The 19,541-nt window shown below is 36.4% G+C and overlaps 1 protein-coding gene across 12 annotated transcripts in view; it reads right to left on the bottom strand.

Moving 5' to 3' along the window:
- The window catches only part of PIEZO2 (piezo type mechanosensitive ion channel component 2), a 286,911-nt gene that overhangs the window by 229,937 nt on the left and 37,433 nt on the right, over positions 1 to 19,541 (bottom strand). For all 12 annotated transcript variants that reach the window (XM_074548447.1, XM_074548409.1, XM_074548364.1 and 9 more), the window contains exon 2: positions 6,877 to 6,972. In XM_074548447.1, coding sequence (XP_074404548.1) covers positions 6,877 to 6,972 — 96 coding nt within the window. The remainder of the gene's footprint in view (positions 1 to 6,876; positions 6,973 to 19,541) is intronic.

Here is a 19,541-nt window from a genome sequence, read left to right as displayed (position 1 = left end):
GAAATATTTGGCTGTATGGTTATTAGGATCATTCATCCTCTAATTTATAGTAGACCATAACAATTGCATGTTGATTTTCTCCTCTAGTATTATCTGAATCTGGCCAAGAACTTGTCAACCTCCTACCTTCTTCCTGAAATGTAATTTTGACTTTTAAATTACTCTAGCGTCAAAGCAGATTCAAAAATATCCCTGCAACTTCTCTCCAATCTACTTGCTCATTGACAGAGCTAAAAAGCTACAGCACTGTAGACATTTTTGATTCTCTTTTAACTTTGTACCATGCAGCTTTCGACAGAGCTCGATCAAGAGGTCTCAGAATCGTCAAAGGAAACTTTGCTGCCTCAAGGGCTGGTCCGTTCCCACTATGGGGAAAACAGGGCAGGAGAAAGTTCCTGTCTTGGATGGAAGGTCAGGATTCCTGCTGTGTGTAACATACATAAAATTACCAAATTATGTCAATGACCAAAAAAAGGGGAAAAAAAGGCTCATTGAAACAAAAAAATAGAAGCATAACACTTCTCCAATCATTTATGCACAAAGCACACTAAAAAGAACAAAGGCAATTTAAGTTGGAGAAATTCATGCTTCAGGACAAAGAACAGAGAACAAATTCTTGAAGTTTGGTTGTCCTGGCACACCCAGCACCACCCTCTTTCCATCATAATCTGTGGTTGACTAATCAGAGCTAGGATTACTGGACTACATGGCAGACATCCAATCCTATTTTACATTCTAAGGTGCTGCTCTTTTCATATGATTTTGTAAAACACATTTTCATAAGTTCATTATTTAACTCAATTTAAAAACATGACATAAGGTCATTCTGAGTTTAAAATCCTTTCACAACCACAGCAAGCCTACATTAGATCCCTAATCTGAGAACATGAGCACATTCAGGAAAGTGCTTTTGTCAGGGCTCACCTTCACAGCTGGGCTCTAAACAACATTTTCTGTACCTGTCTCATTCAAACTCAGGGCAGAAATCTCTACTTATGCTTTAATGGCATTAGATAGGAGGACAGCTAGCTCACAGCAAGCTCCCCTAATCTACCATGCTGTTTCTCGATTACATTCCCATTTCTGTGCTCTTTCACCTTCCAAATACAACAATAATACAAGTTTTATTTTGCACATCCTTCCTGGAAAGGAAGAAAATTGACTAATTTTCAATTATTTTAAAAAAGAAGAACAGAAAGGACAACTAGAAAAGTAACTTTCAGAAGCTCTACAGAGTACAATTTATATTATTAGGTGTTGCATGTAGCTTAATGAATCAGGGGAAAAAATGCAAGAACATTTTTAAACTTATTGCCAAGAACAAAAATTCCTTATTTGCACCTCTAAATTACTTCTCTATGTAATAAGTTTGAATTTACTTATACTTTGGGGTAAAAGAAAGCTTGGGTTTGGCTCTAGCTCTTTAGTCATGGCTAGAGTTAAATTAAACTGATTTAATTTAATTTTAATTTAAGAGTTTTATTAAACCATGGCATGTTTAGTCTGAAGCTGACTATCACCAGGGCAGGGTGATCAGGGCAGGGCTTGGGATCAACTTGAAACATTAAAATAACTAAAGAGATCACTTTCAGATCAACTGAAATTGACTTTTTTCTTTCCCTAAAACAAATGCTATTTAATACATCAGCAGAAATATTGCTTTAAAATAAATAAAAAATCCAATGCAGCTATAAAAGTGCTCATTCCTACAATGAAAACAGTTTGTAACAGTGTCAGCCTTCCTTAAACTAGCTTTTTCTTGTAATTTGGGAAATCCTAATAATTTAGGATTTCCAGCTCTATCCAAAAAACCCCCACACCAGTCTAATTCCAAACACCTTATTTCAAAAGCCTCTGAAGAATTTTTGCCCTTTTTACCAAACTCATTTCCCTTCTCTACATTTGAATCTTTCCAAAGACTCATGTCATTAATAACCACACAAAAGAAAAAGACCATATCAATTACTTAATTGCAAGTTTAAAAAATTTTCTAGTTATTTTCTCCTCCTGACTTCTGTACTCTTGCCCCAGCTCTGATGTTTATGCTTTGCTTGCAAGTCTTCAATCAACATGCTGCTGAGTTTCTGCCATACCTGGATCCAAAAACATTGCCAGCCCTCATATAACACATGGAAATATAAATGGGTAATACAGTAATCAGCCACTCACTGGGAATCCCTTCTTACAGTCTAGTATGTGAAAGCCAAAAAGTGCAACAGCTCAGGCACTGGAGTGTCCATCCTTAGAGTGGTGTTCCCATTTGGGAACAGCATTGGGAGGTGGTAAGAAAGTCATGAGTATTTGTTATCACACACAACTTAAGAAAGATACAAGATTCTTGTACCCAACACTGTCAGTCCAATGCTTCTTGTGAACTTCACTTAGTTGAAGGGGGTTCTAATTAACTTCATAAGAAAATTTTTTGGTCCTAAATAGAAATGTTCACGGGCTCTTCAGATGCAAGAGCATTTGTGAAAGTGGCTAATGTAAAGATATGGCTCCATTTTCACTCTCACATTGCTAAAATTTCAAAGAACAGGTACTTCTTATTGGATTTGGCCCACTAATTATAAATAACACACTGTTCACTCCTAAGAGAATACCTTATAATGTTCAGAGTGGAGAAACCTAGCTGAGATGCAGCATTTTAAGTCAAATGATGTTTATGTAGCAGCCTGGCATGTCTCCATAAGAAAACATGTGCCAAATCCCATAGAAATCCCACTTGTTATTGCTCAACAGCATTTTCTAACTTATAAAAATGTCTTCATACTGATGCTTTGGGCTAGTACAAAGAAACTCAGTGGTTTCAAAGACATTCCAAAGAGTTCTCCCAGCTCGTTTAATCAGCATTTCTATTAGTGCCTGAAGTACTTTCTATTGATCACCTAACGATAATAAGTGATAAATAATTTTCCAAGTAAGGAACAAATCATCTTTGTGGTTATGCAGACAAAAAGTGGGTGAAACTCTTCTCCAAATCACATAAAACTAAATCTAGATTGACGACAGAGTATCGTAAATCTACCAAAGACCAGGTCAAAACTCAAGTTATACTCCCCAAAACCATGAAGACATTTTATTGAAATACATGTTTTAAACATGGTTTAAAACATATCCCTTCTCTTTGCAACCAATTAATACATTTTAATTTATAATGAGATCACCATATTACTGGGTCTATGGTGTGTCAATGTCCAATGTCCATTCTGAGACATGACTGAAAACTCTCTTGAAGAAGGAAAATGCAGTGTACAGTTCATCAACACTCAGGAAATCCTGAAAAGCTAAAGCTGAAGCTCTGTGAAAGCAGGTGATTTAGTAATATAGAAAGTACTCTTGTCTCATCTACTAAAACCCATTCAACTGTGATTTTTTTCAGTGCAAGAGTTTACAATTAAGGGGTTAACCATCTTTTTTTTCTCTTTCGTGAGTATCACATACAAATTTTCACTTAAGCTACCTCTTTTGTCCAGAAGGATTAATACCTTGCAGCACAGATGAGGTCTAAAATTATGCTTCTAATTTAAGGTATTTGGACCCACTGGAGGGTTAAATGGTCAATTCTGAGGACTACCATTAGAACCCATTTTCTATTCAGTAAATATATCGATTTAGCCAATTCCTGCCTTGAACATCTAAATCAGATGACTCAAGTCAGGTGCTTAAAGTTAGTGTGAAACTCAAAAAACTGAGTGCAGATGAGTGTAGAAAGACTGCTAGTAAAACAGATGTATTGTAGAATTGATGAGTGCACATAGGGGCATTGTTCTCACACGAAACTTAAAACAATGTTAGCATAAACACTAATATTCATATTCACTTGGATCAATTCTCTCCTGAAAATCCTTCAGCTATATTTGGTGATCCAAATTTGTTACTGCAACCCTTTTGTATCTTACAATTCTGTGCAAATTATTGCAAATCACAAGCCCTCTAATATCTACAAAACAAATTCCGTTGTTCCATTTCTTTACCATCGTTTCAGCCACGCTCAGAATAATGCTGAATTAACAATTTTTTTTAATTTTAATTCATCATTTTATCAATCTAAGCATTTTTAAAACATCATTTTTACTGATCTGAGTGCTGTTACAAGTTCATTTTTCCAACAGAGATACAAGTTTTGTCATCCTGAGCAGTGAATTAATTCAGAAGCAAATTCATTCTTTTTGCCATTAACAGAAGCAGACTTAGCAAAACCTAGTCCATGTGTGAAATCAACTGATTCCTTCCCTCACTTTTTTTATTTACATCATGACTGGCTATATTTTTAATCAAAAAATATGAAATTAAATAAAGTGAAATAAAACACATCTAAATGTAAGCTCACATCTCTTACTGGAAAAAAAAAAACCCACATAAAACAGGTATTTAGTACAGCTAAATGAGCCATTTTCCCAAGACTGGACCAATCTATGTTGTCATGTTTTATTACTTCTATAAAGACATCATGTTCAAGCCTTTATTAAGGATGAAGACATAACTGCAGTAGACATTAGACACAAAGGAAAAAAACATGTCACTAATATAAACAATCTCACAACCAAAGAAGTTAGAAACTAGACTGTGGCCCAATTTACTGTGTCAGCTCCAGAGAAACAGGTAACAAATCAGTTACTGATTTTAGAGATAATTCATACAGAAGAATTACTGCTGAAATCACAGGGCTTCACTACACAGACAAAGAGGTAAATGCCTCAAAAACTGTTCCCATTTGCAACCCTTGAAAAATTGGCCAGGCTTTAAGTTACTGCTGTAGATAAGATGATGTTATTTGCAACGAATGTTTCTTACACAGTTGTCTCTGCCTATGTGCCATAGGTTAGTTTTAAGATGCTGACAGGTGAAATACCAACCTCTTTTGAAGTATAGGAGACAAATTCTTCACTTAGAATTGAAACTAATACATGGAAAATAGGCAGAGACAGACAGTGAATTATATCTTCATGTTTAAGGATTAGTATTACTTTATCTTAGTAATTAACCTTTTTAATGAGATTAAATGTTTAAGGAGGCAAGAAGGAAAAAAATTACTCATTAATCTTTGAACATCGTCTGAACTATTTGAGCAAGTATAATAGTTTTTCTCCAGTGTTTCTAAACTTTTAAGTTTCTGTCAAAATTTAAATTACCCTAGACTGATATAACCCATTTCAGAATAATTTCTATTTCTATATCCTGTAAAACCCTTAAGCTTGGTGGAGAGAAGCTCCATAAGTTTAAGAACTGTAAAGTGCAAGGTGACAAATGGGAAAACAGATGAAAGTGCAAGAGAAAGTAAAGTTGGTCAGAAATTTTGACTGAAGAGCTGAGTGTATCAGGAGATGATGAGGAAAGGAAAAATTAGTGGAAAGCTAGAAAGCTTAAAAGAATTTTAAAAACTTAATCAAAACAAACCGAAATTCAAGAAAAAAAATATTATCTGAGTGACAGAAGTATTAGGGGGAAAATACAAGTAAAGTACATAAACATAGATTTGGTTTGGTTTTGGGTTTTTTTAGTAAAGTTTAATTCTGGCATATTTTTTTTTACTCTGATTTACTGGTGGTTTGGCTGGTTTTAGCTAATATATTTACATATTTCCTCTTTCTTTTCCATCTTCTGAAGAGAAAAAAAAATACCAAAACAACAACCCTCAACAGTTTCTAGAAATATAAACCTACACACACACACAGTTTAGAAATGTAACAGGGACAGTGGGCAAAGTGGGTACACTCAGAAATACTACATTTTTATAAGAAAATAATTCAAGCACATGATAGCATGACATTCAGGTGAAGTGTAATGCAATGTGATACACAATATCCAACGTCCTAAGAAAGCATTTACCTTTGAGGAGAGATTGCTACCATCAGTGATGCAAACTGAACTCCATTAAGTCCCACAAGAATTAGTCCCAATCAAATAGACTTTTTTTATACTCTAAAAGAAGAGCATCTGTGTGTCTCTCCACTCTTGGCATCTAGAAAATGGTTCTGTTTATCCTGTCAAACACTTTCCTGGCACACACAGAAGGGGCAATGAAAGTAAAACACACAAAACCAATGGGGTAATTGCATATTATGTGCAATAATATTGGAGCAGCTGCAACCAAATTCCCAATGAGTCTTTCCCTCTCAATTCATACCTTCAGCACCTTTAAGAGAAACTCTAACTCAGAGCTGCACATTTACTGATGTTCCATGCTTACATTGTCCTTGTAATATTCCCCTGTAGAAATGACTGGCAGCCTCACCAAGAGTGGGATTTCCCACTTTTTATGCTTGCGTAATTTATTTTTCAGGCCTGTTTTTCCTGGTTCCACTGGCTGCTGACACAGACAACATAAACTGGGCCCACCCAATTGGTATGGATCCCCCAAAAGACAGGAACACCTGACCTACAAAGACAGGCTGGAAGAGCTGGGATTGTAATTTTTGCTAAGGCAGTAATATAATGCCAGAGAGACAGTTGTTTAAATAAGTACCTAAAATACCACTGAATGAAAAATCTGGTATCGAATTTAATTCTCATAATTCACTACCAATTCAGACCTAGAGTATAATCTATGATAGGTTGGCTTTGGGAGGGTTCTGAAAACTCATTTTTCACCCAGATCACATCAGTATTCCAGAGGAAATAATGCCATAAAAAGGAATGCCAAGCAGTGCTATCAGACAGCCTTGATGCAATTTGGAGCAAGCATGGTTGGAAGTCCTTGGGTACCAAAGCCAGCATATTGTAAAACTACATCAGGGAATTTACAGCGTGTATTACAAGTCAGACCACTTAATGAGGGGGAAACACTCAGGACTTCACCTTCTACTCCACCAAAGCTTTTGCATGTACTCTGTGCACCACAGACTGTGAAGAACGAAGCAATGAACTTCTTACCTTGCATGGTTGCTTTTGTGGGTTCTGAAAACAGAGGAATGAGCAGGAGGTAGATGAGGTAGACAAAAGAGAGCCCATTGTAACGGAAAGCACAGGCTGCAATGAGAGAAAAGAAAAACAACATTTTGTTTAATTGGCCTGATAAAATCAAATTCAATGGCACAAAGTATTTCCCACTTGAGTTTACAATTGACCTTGTCAACTTTTGACCACTTATTTAAACAATTTTTTCACAGGTTTTCAAGTTTATGCTTAAAATAAATCTTAGAATCAAAGATTAGGTCAGGTTGGAAGGAACCAAAGTGGGTGATCTGGCCCAGCCTCCCTGCTGGAGCAGGGTCATCCCAGAACACACAGCACAGGATTGCATCAAGATGGTTCTTGGGTATCCCCAGTGATGGAGACTTGTATCAATGAAGTTTTATCAGCTATATCCAAAACAACTTGGTTTTGGAATACATATACATCTTTAGCCCTGCCAGAAACATGTATTTCAAAAGAAATTAATTTTCACCAGACACAACTTCCTGAAAACAACTGTGTATTGTGGAATATCATGGAATAGTATCATGGAAACAGTAATGGGAATGAGTTAACAAGTTATGCATTAATTGGTCCTTATCATCATCACATCTGTCCACTTTAATTAGAAAACAAAACTGCAAATGCTCTCTATTGGCAAATCCATACAATAGCTACAACTTTTGTTTCCCAAACTAGCCAATGTTTTGAATAACTGATTTGATGTTCTTAATAGTCTTGATAGAAAACTCTAGGTATACACTCCATATCTGCAGGTTGGCCAAGAAGCATGTGAAATGCATGAGTGCCTAGCAAGCAGGAAGAATAAGAAGCACCTATTCTCTATTTCTGAACTGATATGATTCCACCATCAGCCTTAAAAAAAATCTGTCAAGGACTACAAAATCCACCAAAGCTTGATAGAGGGGTTTTCTGAGTGAAATCCAGAATCTCTAAGAGCAGCTTCTCAGTTTCCTGTAAGAATTGCTCTTGTCACTTACTAAACTTTCCTTATAGCCACAGCCTTTAAAGACCAACTGAAGACTTACACCTACATTTGTAACTATAAAAACCTGCAAGACAGAGTAAATAGGACCTATCCCATAGGGAATTCCGCAAGCAATTATCAGAGCTCTAAAGTCAATGTACTTGAGAAGAGAGAGGCTATTATGCATCTACTCTCAGGGTCCTCTGCAGAGGAGCACAGAATGTACAATGGCCATTAGTGGCCTTCTTGGAAAGAATGGCAAAGAGGACACTCCTGATATCAGGACAAATCCATAAATCAACTTTTTGGTTTTTTGGGTTTTTTTCAAGTTTAATTTCAGGGTGGGAACAAGTTCTGTGGCATTCATAGGAAGAGGTACAATAGTGGTTTAAGGCCTTTTATGGCATGAAGGCTTTTCCATTTCAATGGGAAGGACCAATGTGCTCAGTCATTCTGGCAGCAGAATAATAACATTAGCAGGTAACACTATTATCCAGTTAATTTTGGGATTGTGTCAACCAGATTTTAATCATGTTAAACAGCCTACTTATTTTCAGTGCAATATTATACTCATTTTCTTCTTTCTTCAGGACCGAGCTTGCTGCACTTCTTGTAGAGCACCTAGCAGTCAGTTTCCCAGTACAAATACAGAAAACAGCAACTGTGTGCTTTAAATGTCTTCCTTCATTAGCTGGAAGTCACTGAATGTCTTGCTAACAAGTCTGTGTCAAATATTTAGAACCTCTATTTATATCAAAGCCTCCTCCAGCAAACTCAGCTAGACATTGCCAGGAAAATTTGTATTTATTTAAGCAGTTGCAAGAGCTCTAGCATTATGTTTCTCAGAATTATGAATTAAACTCCCCAAAACCTAGCTGCAATGTTTTTACTATTCCCTACTGCAACTATTCCGATATTTTTATTTTGTGTTTATCTCCACTCATCTAGTGTATGTGTCTGGACAGATGAGTGCCTTATCAAGCTAAGGTGCAAGAGTAAATGACTGAATATAATTTTATCAAGACAAAAGATTTGGAAACAGCAGCTGCACTACTTTCACATGTTGGCACTGCACTACATTATTATTTTGTCAAACATACATATTCCTCAGTTCTGACACTCAAAACTATCTAGAGGAATAGTTTCAGAGCATAAAATCAGCTTTAGTTTGTCACTGATGCAACAACAAAGGACCCAAAAAAGCAAATGAACCCATCCTGTACAGTCTCTCTGGTATTCGCAGAGGTCTCGTTCTGCAAAAGGAGTTGTACACAGATGTCCAAAACGATGGAAAATCCCATTTAAGATCAATGGAATTCCATCAACAGAAAAAGCACCTATAAAGATTAATTTCTTGGCAAACCAGATGAGATAGAAATTTCTGGGTATTTTAGATACACTGGTCAGTTTGAAGTATCAAAATTAATGTAATTTTAGAATTTTAGGCTTGTTACTGCTTCTCAAAATTGTCTAATCGATTTGCAAAATTAATTTCAGATGACTTCTTGAACTATATTTACCTCAAAATTTACTGCTTTCTATTCCTAGAGCTGTGTTCTCAAAAGCTTTTTTTTCCTCTATTGCTACATAAACAGGACTGTTAACAGAGATTACCTTTCCATTCAAACCTTCCCTTTCAAAGGATGGGTTTGTCTACACCAAACACTGAACAAAAAGGCTTAAATTGGAAATTAGTCCATATGTGCAAAGTCCATACACATTTCCTGCTCTTCAGGCTTCCCTTTAAACCATGCTTCACCATGTTTTCTAACAGTCTCTATTGACAAAATTTCAGAAATGTGATTTTCAACTGTGAAGTTCTGCTGTTGTTCACAGCCCAATAATAGCAATAATACACAATTGCGAAAAGACATAAAAAGCAGAGCCATTAATAAAAAGAATTAGTAGCAAATTAGGTTTTATTTTGTATCACCTAAAGTACTTTAAAGCACCGTTCCTTAGGAAGAGAAGAGCACTTGATAAAATATAAGACTGACTTCTCCATTCATAAGTGACTACTTAAAATATTTCAGTCTTAATGTATAGAACATAAAAGGTGGTGTACAAACCTTTAAAGATTTTAATCATCTTTCACAGCAGAGGACAAGTTGATTTATAGCTAAAATATTTAATTCATTTTTAAGAATGTATGTACCGTGTGTGCCATACAAAATTTAAAAGGAATCTCAAAAAAAGCCAAAAAACCAGAAAATCATATATCACATGTATCACATGATAACCTTGTCCTTCTAGAATTTATTTTTCATTGTTTTATGTTAGCCAGACTAGGCCTTTGAAGAAATTTAATCCTGCTTCACAGACACATCAGCTTTCTACATGTAGAATTCTAACAGCTGTTACATATTATTATTTCATATTTATACCAACAGTTTTCTTTCCTCCATTTAGAGATATTAATTTGTATAGAATTGGTGTTTTACCTGTTATATGAAAAAATACTGGAGAGGAAAGTGAGGGGCAATAAAGAAATTCACAATAAACATGAACTTGGAAAGAAGAGGAAAAAACCAGCCTCATAAATGATGTGTTTAGTTTTAGTCCACAAAAATTTTAAGAGTACTTAATTCAGAAGTGGAAACTACGTGTTTAGAAAAACTGGCTTCAAGAGTGGAGGACTAGTACCAAAGGGCTACTGACTCCTCATTTGAAAACTAGAATTTTGTCAAAAGCCACAACAGCAGAAAACAAGACAGAAGGTGAAGACAAAATTAGCCACCCACTCACTATTTCTGAATTTACTTTAGTAAAAAAAAAGCACTGTCATTATTGTTAACAGAATAATGTATTGCTTGTTATACCCTTTTCTGTTCAAGAAATATGTAAAAATATCTCTTCCACATATTTCACATATTTTTACTGTAGGTTTGAGAATATTATGTATCCTTCTTAGTGTTATCCTATCCAGACTCTTGTGTGCTTTAGCATGAGAAGAAATTAATTCTGCCAACCACACTGAAGTAATGTGTCTTCTACTTCAACAGGATATTGCATGGTGTTTGCATCCTGTTTTAACAACTTTACAGCTGCAAGATTATTAAGAAAGCTATGCAATGATATTCTTTAAAAATGGTACATTTAGACTAAAATTTGGCCTAACTTTCATGCTTATTTTTCCAGTAACACAAAAAAAATATATATTCAGTGAAAATATTAATTGGAAAAAGTGCTGCTGAAAAAAATGTCTAACCCTGAGCAGGCAAGGGTAGTTGGCTAAAAGACAGAGGTGATGCTGTTCACTCATTCTTATACCCAGCTGATCTGAAATAAGAGACCAAAACACAGAAGGGAAAAGGAATCAGCAGCTGAATGACCTTTGAGACTTCTCAGTCACCAGGAGGCCAAGTGTCCAACTCGCAAAGCTAGGACAACTCAGCATCAGAATCCTGCCTGTAATGCTGTAATTATTCTTAGCTACCCCATGGTTAATACCTATTATATTCACATTGTTCTGAAAAGATCCTCGATCACCACGCAATTCAGATGACTAAAACAGGCTACAGAACACAGCCTTTGCTACTAGGTGTAACGTGAATGAGACACTGGCACACGCCCCAGATGAAAAGATTCTGGGGCAAAAGCTCAGCCTAAGTCAAATGCTGAAGCAAATCTATCTCCCCCTCCAAACCAAGGTGTTCTAAATTACAATCCATGGATGTGTCATGAGTGGCCAACTCGTCCAGGAAGAGATACAGTTAAGATCCCTCTTACCAACAAGGCACTGTCCTAAGGTCACAATTATTCAGGCCTTTCCACTCATGCTGCTCTCCAGTGAGACATTTACCAGCTGGTTCCCACATTCTCTGGAATACTCTAAACTGGTGAATTTTGGGGGGCTTTTTGTTGGTTGGTTAGGTTTTTTTACCCCAATCACCTTACTAGACATCGGGAACTGCCCTACCAAGACAAGTAGGTCCAGCACTAGGCCATATGGACTTGGCCTTCTGCCAGAGACTGAAATGTTACAATTTATGGCTTAAACATCTTCATTGCCTATTATAGCAAAACTGCACAAAAGCTGCAGGGAAAACCACCAAAAACCTGAATGGAGCCCTGCACTGTTCCTTGATGGACTACATGAACAACACAAGAGCTTGGTAAAGTAAATGTTAAAAGAGGTAAGGTGATTTAAATTCTATAGAATAAGAACTGCTGGAAATAAATTAATGCATGCAGCATTCTTTAACCAGACCTCACCCACGTGCATAGTAGCAATACAATAAACTAGCAGCAAACTGCCCTCCAGTATTTCCTCATAGTTCCTGATGCCTCTGCCCCCAGAGGGAGGGATGTCCTTGAGAAAAACACCCATCTTATCTCACATTGAGACAAAGACCCACAAGGCTGTACACAGCTTGCTCTGCTGTCTATGAGCACTGCTTTACAAACTAATGTAGTAAAAAGTGAACTCATTCAGTGTTGGCAGGACAAAATGACCCAGTATTAATTACCTGCAGAGCTGAATCTCCCAGAAAGATGATCAACCAGTTGCTCTCATCTCCACTATAATTTTATGAGCCAATGGCTGCTAAGGTACAAAGTGGGAGGCAACCTCACATCCTCTTTTCAACTCAGAGTCACAAGTGAAAATCTTATTTCTGAGGATTTCTCACTTTTACACGACATAACCATTACTAACCAAATGCAGTAGAAAAAGACTCAGTCTTTTTACTTAGAAGACTAAGTAAAAAGATTAAGAAGACTAAAAATTAAGTTCACTTGATCAGAAATATGCATTACCACTTCTGAAAAAGAAAGCTGCACTTTTGAAAATTGGGTTTTTTTCAACTCTTCTAACACTTCATATTTCAAATTTGTTTCAGAAATACAAAATTTGTTTCAGAACTTTTTCCTCCGAGATTTTTACAATTAAAAAAAACACACATTGCAAAATTAGTTTATGCCGCAAACAACCTATTTTAAAGAATAAAACTATGATAGTGACCAAAAATGCTCCTCTTCAAAAACTACACCTTCTCGTAATGACATATATCTGATAGGCATACTGCCCAGGGAACTTTAGCTCACAGATATTTACTTTATTTTACTTATTGAAATTCAGAAGAATGGATTAACTCCTGACATAGTTTTGGTCTCACTTCTGAGTAATTGCACTTAAAATAACATTTGTGACAGATGAGATTGGAATGATACACTGCTGTGCAAGACAGTTAAGTGAAGTGCATGTAATCTTACCATCCCTTCAGAGCAAAATAATGGTCATAGCCTCTGGTGTGCAGTGCAGAACTGTGTCTGCTCAGGACAAGTTCCCTCCTGCATCAGCCCTTCCTCCCTCCACATCCAACAGCTCTGCTGATAAGGCCGAGCTAACACACACCACTCCCCACCCTGCTCCTGAGCCAGCATCTCAACACTGTGTTGAGGCTGCTCTGTGCGCCACACCCAGAGAGAAAAATTTTCTTCTTTGGGAAAAAAAAACTAAACAAAAAAACCACCAAAGGCATGAACACTTTGATGAACAGATGAATAGAATGCTTTCAGTTCATGTCAGCACTTCTAAAACCACATTTTTTCACCTGTCAATATTTATCAGGAGATATAACTGCTGGATAGTGAACAGTTTTGTAATGGCTTGGGAATTTTTTTTCTCCTTTGCTTTTTCTTGCCTTTCCTCTACTTCTCCAAGCAGCAGTTTTAGTAAGCTCTCTCTCCATCACAAACCATCTGGAACAGATTTTAACTTTGTGGCAAATATTCCACGGGAATCAATCAAAAGGAGGAGAAGACAAAACACCTTGTTCACCACTTTCTTTCAGCACTTAGGAACAGGAGCTGTGTTTCCCAGCTGTATTTGACAGCAAGAAAATGAACAAAGGATCTTAAGTATAATCATACCACAATCATCATCTTACTTAGAATAATGTGTTTTAAAGCTGTATCCACTTTCACAAGCAAATCCATGTCCATACACTTTACTGCCATGACTAAGTATACAAATATTTCCGAATTAAAAAACATGATGGACACCATCATCAGTTATTTTTCCGATTCAAAAGATCCACTTCACATTGTAACTCGTTTCCATTTCAGTGCCAACTGAAACTAAATTCATTTATTTGTATGGGAAGTGGAAAGAGATGTCTTCTTATTCCTCCACTGAGGTGGCTGCCTGCAGAAGGGATGCTGTCTGCATTCTCACCTTTGCTTCACCAACAGCTCTTTATCTCCAGGCTCCTCTCTCTAGGAAAGTAACTGGGAGCTAAAGAAATAACTCTGCTCCTCACTCATTTTCATGGGATGAGAAAAGCATGTTCCTGTTTCCCCGGACATCTGGAGACAGTAGTCTGGTTCTGCTGTTACAGTTGCATAACCCTGTCAAGACTCAGACTAAAAATAACAGCAAACTCAGAACACAGATGACAATCAAATGTCACACACAGAGCTACTGCTAAACATAACATCAACCAGGGACAGATGTGCAGAGAGCTGGGTAACAGAGAGACAGACCTCCATGAGCAGAAAGGGACTGAGACCTTCGTTTACAGCTGCTAAGAAGCTGCAGACACCCAGAACAGCTATCCAGTCAGATGCTTCCAGCAACTGCAAGTGTGAATTTCAGCATGTATTACCATTCCTCCACCACCATTCCCACTCATAGTCTTTTAAAACACATAAATCACCATAAGCCAATTGACATAAGGTGCAGAAAGAACCAAATAATTTTTTTCACCATCTGTTGCTTACTGACATCAGTCCTAAAAAACCCTGAGTCAAATGAAGGACGTGTTAAAAAACTAACTCAGATAAACATTTCTGAGGAACATAAATATGATTAAACATCAGAGAGGTGTTAACACTGAAAAATATGAGTGTCATTAGTGAAGTTACAAATATGAATGCAGAGTTTGAAACTCTGCCATTATTTATTCCAGCAGAGGAAAGGATAGATAAACTTCCTTTCTTGGTCCATCACTGAATAAAAAGGACCCAGAGGATTGCAATTGCAAGCTATAAATCTGAATGGATGAAGGAGCATTTCAGACAGTGCTACAAAGCTAGTGTTTACCAAAGGAAACAGAATTTTTAAAAATAGGTAACTCCAGGATATCATCAAGTGCATAAAGGAGGTACAAGCTTCTCATTCTTGCAATGATGTTGCAAACTATTCTAAACTGATGTTGCTTGTAGAAATAATAAATCCCTTTTTGTTTGAAGAACTGTGCATTTCTCCCTCTCCTTACAAATACATGAGATAACTTTCTCTCATTGCAAAGAAGTTTTGAGCTACTACAAGAACCTACTTAGGAATGCCATGCATTTTCTTGCAAACTATTTCTCATAACTCAGAACCAGGAAAGGAACCTGAAGAACTGAAAGAGTCACAGAACTCATGGACACATTAGGAGGCGGTTTGTAATCCACAAATCTAATCTGATCTTTAAGATTTCCTTTTCTGCAGAAGCAATACTTAAACCCTATGACATTTCACATGCACAGGACCACAGTCTCTGTAAGAGAGTTCTGCTGGGACAGATGCATTTTACTGTGGGTTTCAATTGCAACACTTATCTAACATTGAATTAAAAACACCATTCAGAAATCCTACTCTTGGAACAGAACCATGGTCTTGCCCAATTTTCACACAGCAAAGTAATAGTTATTATAATTACTCCACATAGCAATTCAAGGAAAAAGAAGTCTTAATTGTGAATTTATTTCAAGTAGTAATGTCAATTTCCCAGAAAGTGCAGGGCACATCTGCATCTGTTTCTTCACACGTCATTCAAGAAACTGCCTACATTCATGGAGTTGTCATCTGTGGCACTCTCTTCAGGTTGCCAAATCTCTTGTACTTATGGGAAGCCTTCTTCCATGTATTGATTTTCTTTTGTACAGCATCTGTAGCAATGTTTTCTTCCTCTGGATATGTTTTGAAGAAACTCCCCCAGACTTTTGATAAGCTCTCAGCCAAATTTTAAGAGCAAGACTGGAAATTGAAAATGATTTAATACCCCTTTCATGTTTATAAAACAAACCATTGTGTCCTTGTCCAAGAATATTTGAATGTGGGAAGTTAAGAAGAAGTTTAACTTGAAGAAAACTTCCCACGCAGTTAGTAATTCTAATCTGTTTATATCTAGGCTCAATATAAAGTCTAACTACGTATTTCTTTGGAGTCAAGCCACTGTCCTGAAGACACCAAATAGTATCATGCAGCATCCCACCAGAATAAAAAATAAAACAGTCATCCCAACAAGGAAATCAGGATCCTGGGCTCACACTACAGAACTTCTAGAGCTCTCAACTTAACCAATTGCAAAATAAAGGATTTTTTGTTGCAAGGGAAGACAGCAAACAAAAACTTGTCATCATGAGGCCTGTTCTGAACACAAGGAGATGGGTGCAGTAAATTTAAGGGTCTCAATATAAATCTTCATTCAAAAAACACAATACTGTACATATTTCATTTAAGGAAAACCAAAATAAAACAAAAAAAAAATCAAACCAAAAACACAGCATGTTTTTAATTGAGCAAGATCTCAAATTTGGAGAAATGAGTCCACTGAGAATCACAGAAGATCTGTTCTTGACAAAGAGCCAAAGTATACATCCTGGAGGATTAAAACTAAGTGAAGAGCACATTAAATTTGATTTAAACATATCTCAAAAATATAAGAAATATATAAACACCAAGCTGTCTTTCAAGTTAAGAAAAAAAAGTTGTTTTTCTTTATCATCTCTGCAGGTCAGCCAATGATCCTTACAGACAAGAGTTCTACATACAGTGAAGATAACAGCAGTAAAGACTTACATAATCCTTGTGACTTTATTTATGAGCATTTCCATTAGTAGAAATTTTTATCTGGTTAACAAAGTATTTCTGTCCATAAATTGACCAAAAAATTTATACCATCTGAGAACACAAACATAGATTTCAAAGTGGTCTTTATGAGCAAACTGACCAAATTAGTCTTGGATGAAGTTTATAGCTCCAGAAAAGTGCCAGAATAAGTAGAATACTGGGGTTTGTTCAAACACAAGGATTCTCTTCATTAACAGTTAGACCAATGTACAAGAGCCAGTCAGGAGTGTGTCTCAGGAGTATTTTTGTTTGTCATGCTTGAAAAATAACTAACTTCATCCCTTCCTACATGGTCTTAAGTGATGGAAGTGAGAAGACAAAGCTGCAGAAAGAAAACAGCACCTACTAAAAAGCTTGAGTGATACCTAACTCAGTAACGATGTTCTGTTAACATGTTATTGGAAAGTTCATTTACTACAGAAGGAGGAGAAAGTTTACCTAAAAGTAGGAGTAATAACAATAATAATTACAAAAAGGATTTATTGAAATAAATAAGTTGTAGTTTGGTTTGTTGTTTTGGTTTTTTTAACCCAAGAAAATTGAAAACATTTTCTCAGTTTGAAATCAGAGGAGAATAATGTTGGAAATGTTAATTTTTTCCTGCTTTATCCATCCATATAAGATAACCTTCTCTCTCATAATTAGCTATCCACTTCTAAAGTAGTTCAATGTGGTATTATAGTTAGTTTTGAATATTCAATGCTCCCACATAATTTTCTTGCTTTTCATTACTAAACAATTTTGAGAACTAATTTTTTTAATCTAAAACTTCCAAGTTATTTAATTATAGCTATCAGAAAATGCACCCTTTATAAATAAATAAACAATCATCAAGACTGCCTTCTCAGCTCTTTGATCAGAATAAATGCATATTAGCAGCAAAATTCCCACCATCATCATAATTGGTAGCATAAATAAACTAGGACCCTGTTACCAAGATAGGGTAAAGCAAGCTGGAGTTAAGTGTGATCACATAACAAGAAACAGATCGTGAGCATGATCAGAAAACATTTATCCTTTGCTTAGGGCATCACGGTCTACTTGTAAAAACATCAATCCTCAACAGATAATGGAGTGTGGCTTCAGTGTCCCCAGACTACCAAAGAACATTACAGAGCAGACGACTTCAGTGCACAAGAATACTCAGAGCAGAAAAAAGGAAGCATCCTTACCAAGTTTATACAGGTAAGAAACCAATCCAGAGGAAAAATACTTTACTTTATCACATTTACATGACAGCCATGTAGCAATATGACCCCAAATTCCCAAACCTAAACCTGCAGTTCCAAGAATACAACCATCCCACAAAAATTTATTATTGTCATTTATTATTGTCTCTCTTCCTAAGGGTGCTACATGTGCATATAACAAGACTTTACTCTGGAATCAGTATTTTTTTATTCATGAGAAACAAAAACCCAAAATTAACCCCCTAATCATATTCACATTGTTTTTCTGGTAGATTTCCCCATAATATGTGTGTCACTCTCTGTTTGAAAACATCAAAGACCGAGTCACAAGCTCTAACTCCATTTGTCACAATATGCTGTGCTGCACTGCAGCACTTGAACACCTTTGAGGAAAAAATGAACATGTGCCAAATACAATCACATCTTCTGAGAAACTGGAGGTAGTAAAGGGACAAGGATGCAGCTCCAACACAGGAGGCCAAAACTGTTTCCATCCTTCAAGATGACAGTCTTAATGCTCCTTACCTGCCTCCAAATGCATTCATTAGCTGCCTTATCTGGGATCTTAAAGGGGAACAGCCCTGTAGCCATAGATCTCTTCATTCAAATGGAAAAAAATTGTCATAATATATTTACAGGAAATCATAAATCTAATATCAGAGCCTCAGAATTTTCAACCACATCTTGTATGAAACCTATGTTTAGTTCTGCATTATGATTAAACACATCAACGTTTGGCACGCAAAAAAAAAAGAAGTGCAACATTATACCCATTTGAAAATGTGGCACATTTGCTTTCCTGTAGGTCTTGTGTTTTAAGCCAACAGGCTGGTTTAAATCTGAACTGCTGGTATCACTAAAATTGTATATTAACCTTTAAGAAAACATCAATAGATACAGTAAAGTCATACTTAACTCTAAACCAGTGGGTGGCTTTGCTCTTCTTCTTCTTCTAAACAGTCATTGAAGCCTTTCCCTTATTTTACTCTCTTCCCTCAAATTCACAGCAATCCAATAAAAAACCAGTTCAAATTTAAAGAACAAAATTTCAACAAACATTATACAATAATTCAAAACAATCTAATCATTGCCTTCAGTGGTTAATAATACAGAGTCTGATGCTTAGTTTACCTGAACTACAAAGAAAGGAAACCCAGGGACCTCATCCAAATCAGCACAGTAATACCCTGATCCTGCACTCCTTACACAAGCATTTTTGTCCTCTTTCCCAGGACTGTTCCAGGAAGGGCAGATGAATTCACAAACTTCACCAGTATCCACAGTCTAGTAGCTGCACTTGCTTGTGCCTTAGACAAAATACACTTCTTGCTCATAAACCACTGTAACCTGATCAACCACAGTGACTCAAATCCATCATACCAAACTCCTGAAAACAGGAACAACCAGCTAGAAACCTGTCCTTTAAAAATATTTTTGCACTCTGCTAAGTGACCCTTAACCAACAATACCAGATGAAAAAATAGCGACCATCTCAAAACATCCAAGAATACTGTTTTGTTTGCAGGTGTAATTCTTAAAAGCAAAGAGATTTTTAGTTTAAATCCATTTATTGGCACAGCAAGACAACAGTGTGCATGCCATGGTCTCACTCTCTCAATCAGCA

This window comes from Zonotrichia albicollis, chromosome 1 (assembly GCF_047830755.1).
Source record: "Zonotrichia albicollis isolate bZonAlb1 chromosome 1, bZonAlb1.hap1, whole genome shotgun sequence".
In the NCBI taxonomy this organism is placed as follows: domain Eukaryota; kingdom Metazoa; phylum Chordata; class Aves; order Passeriformes; family Passerellidae; genus Zonotrichia; species Zonotrichia albicollis.
The sequence above is the reverse complement of the archived record's forward strand: the minus strand, read 5'-3'. Positions and strand labels throughout refer to the sequence as shown.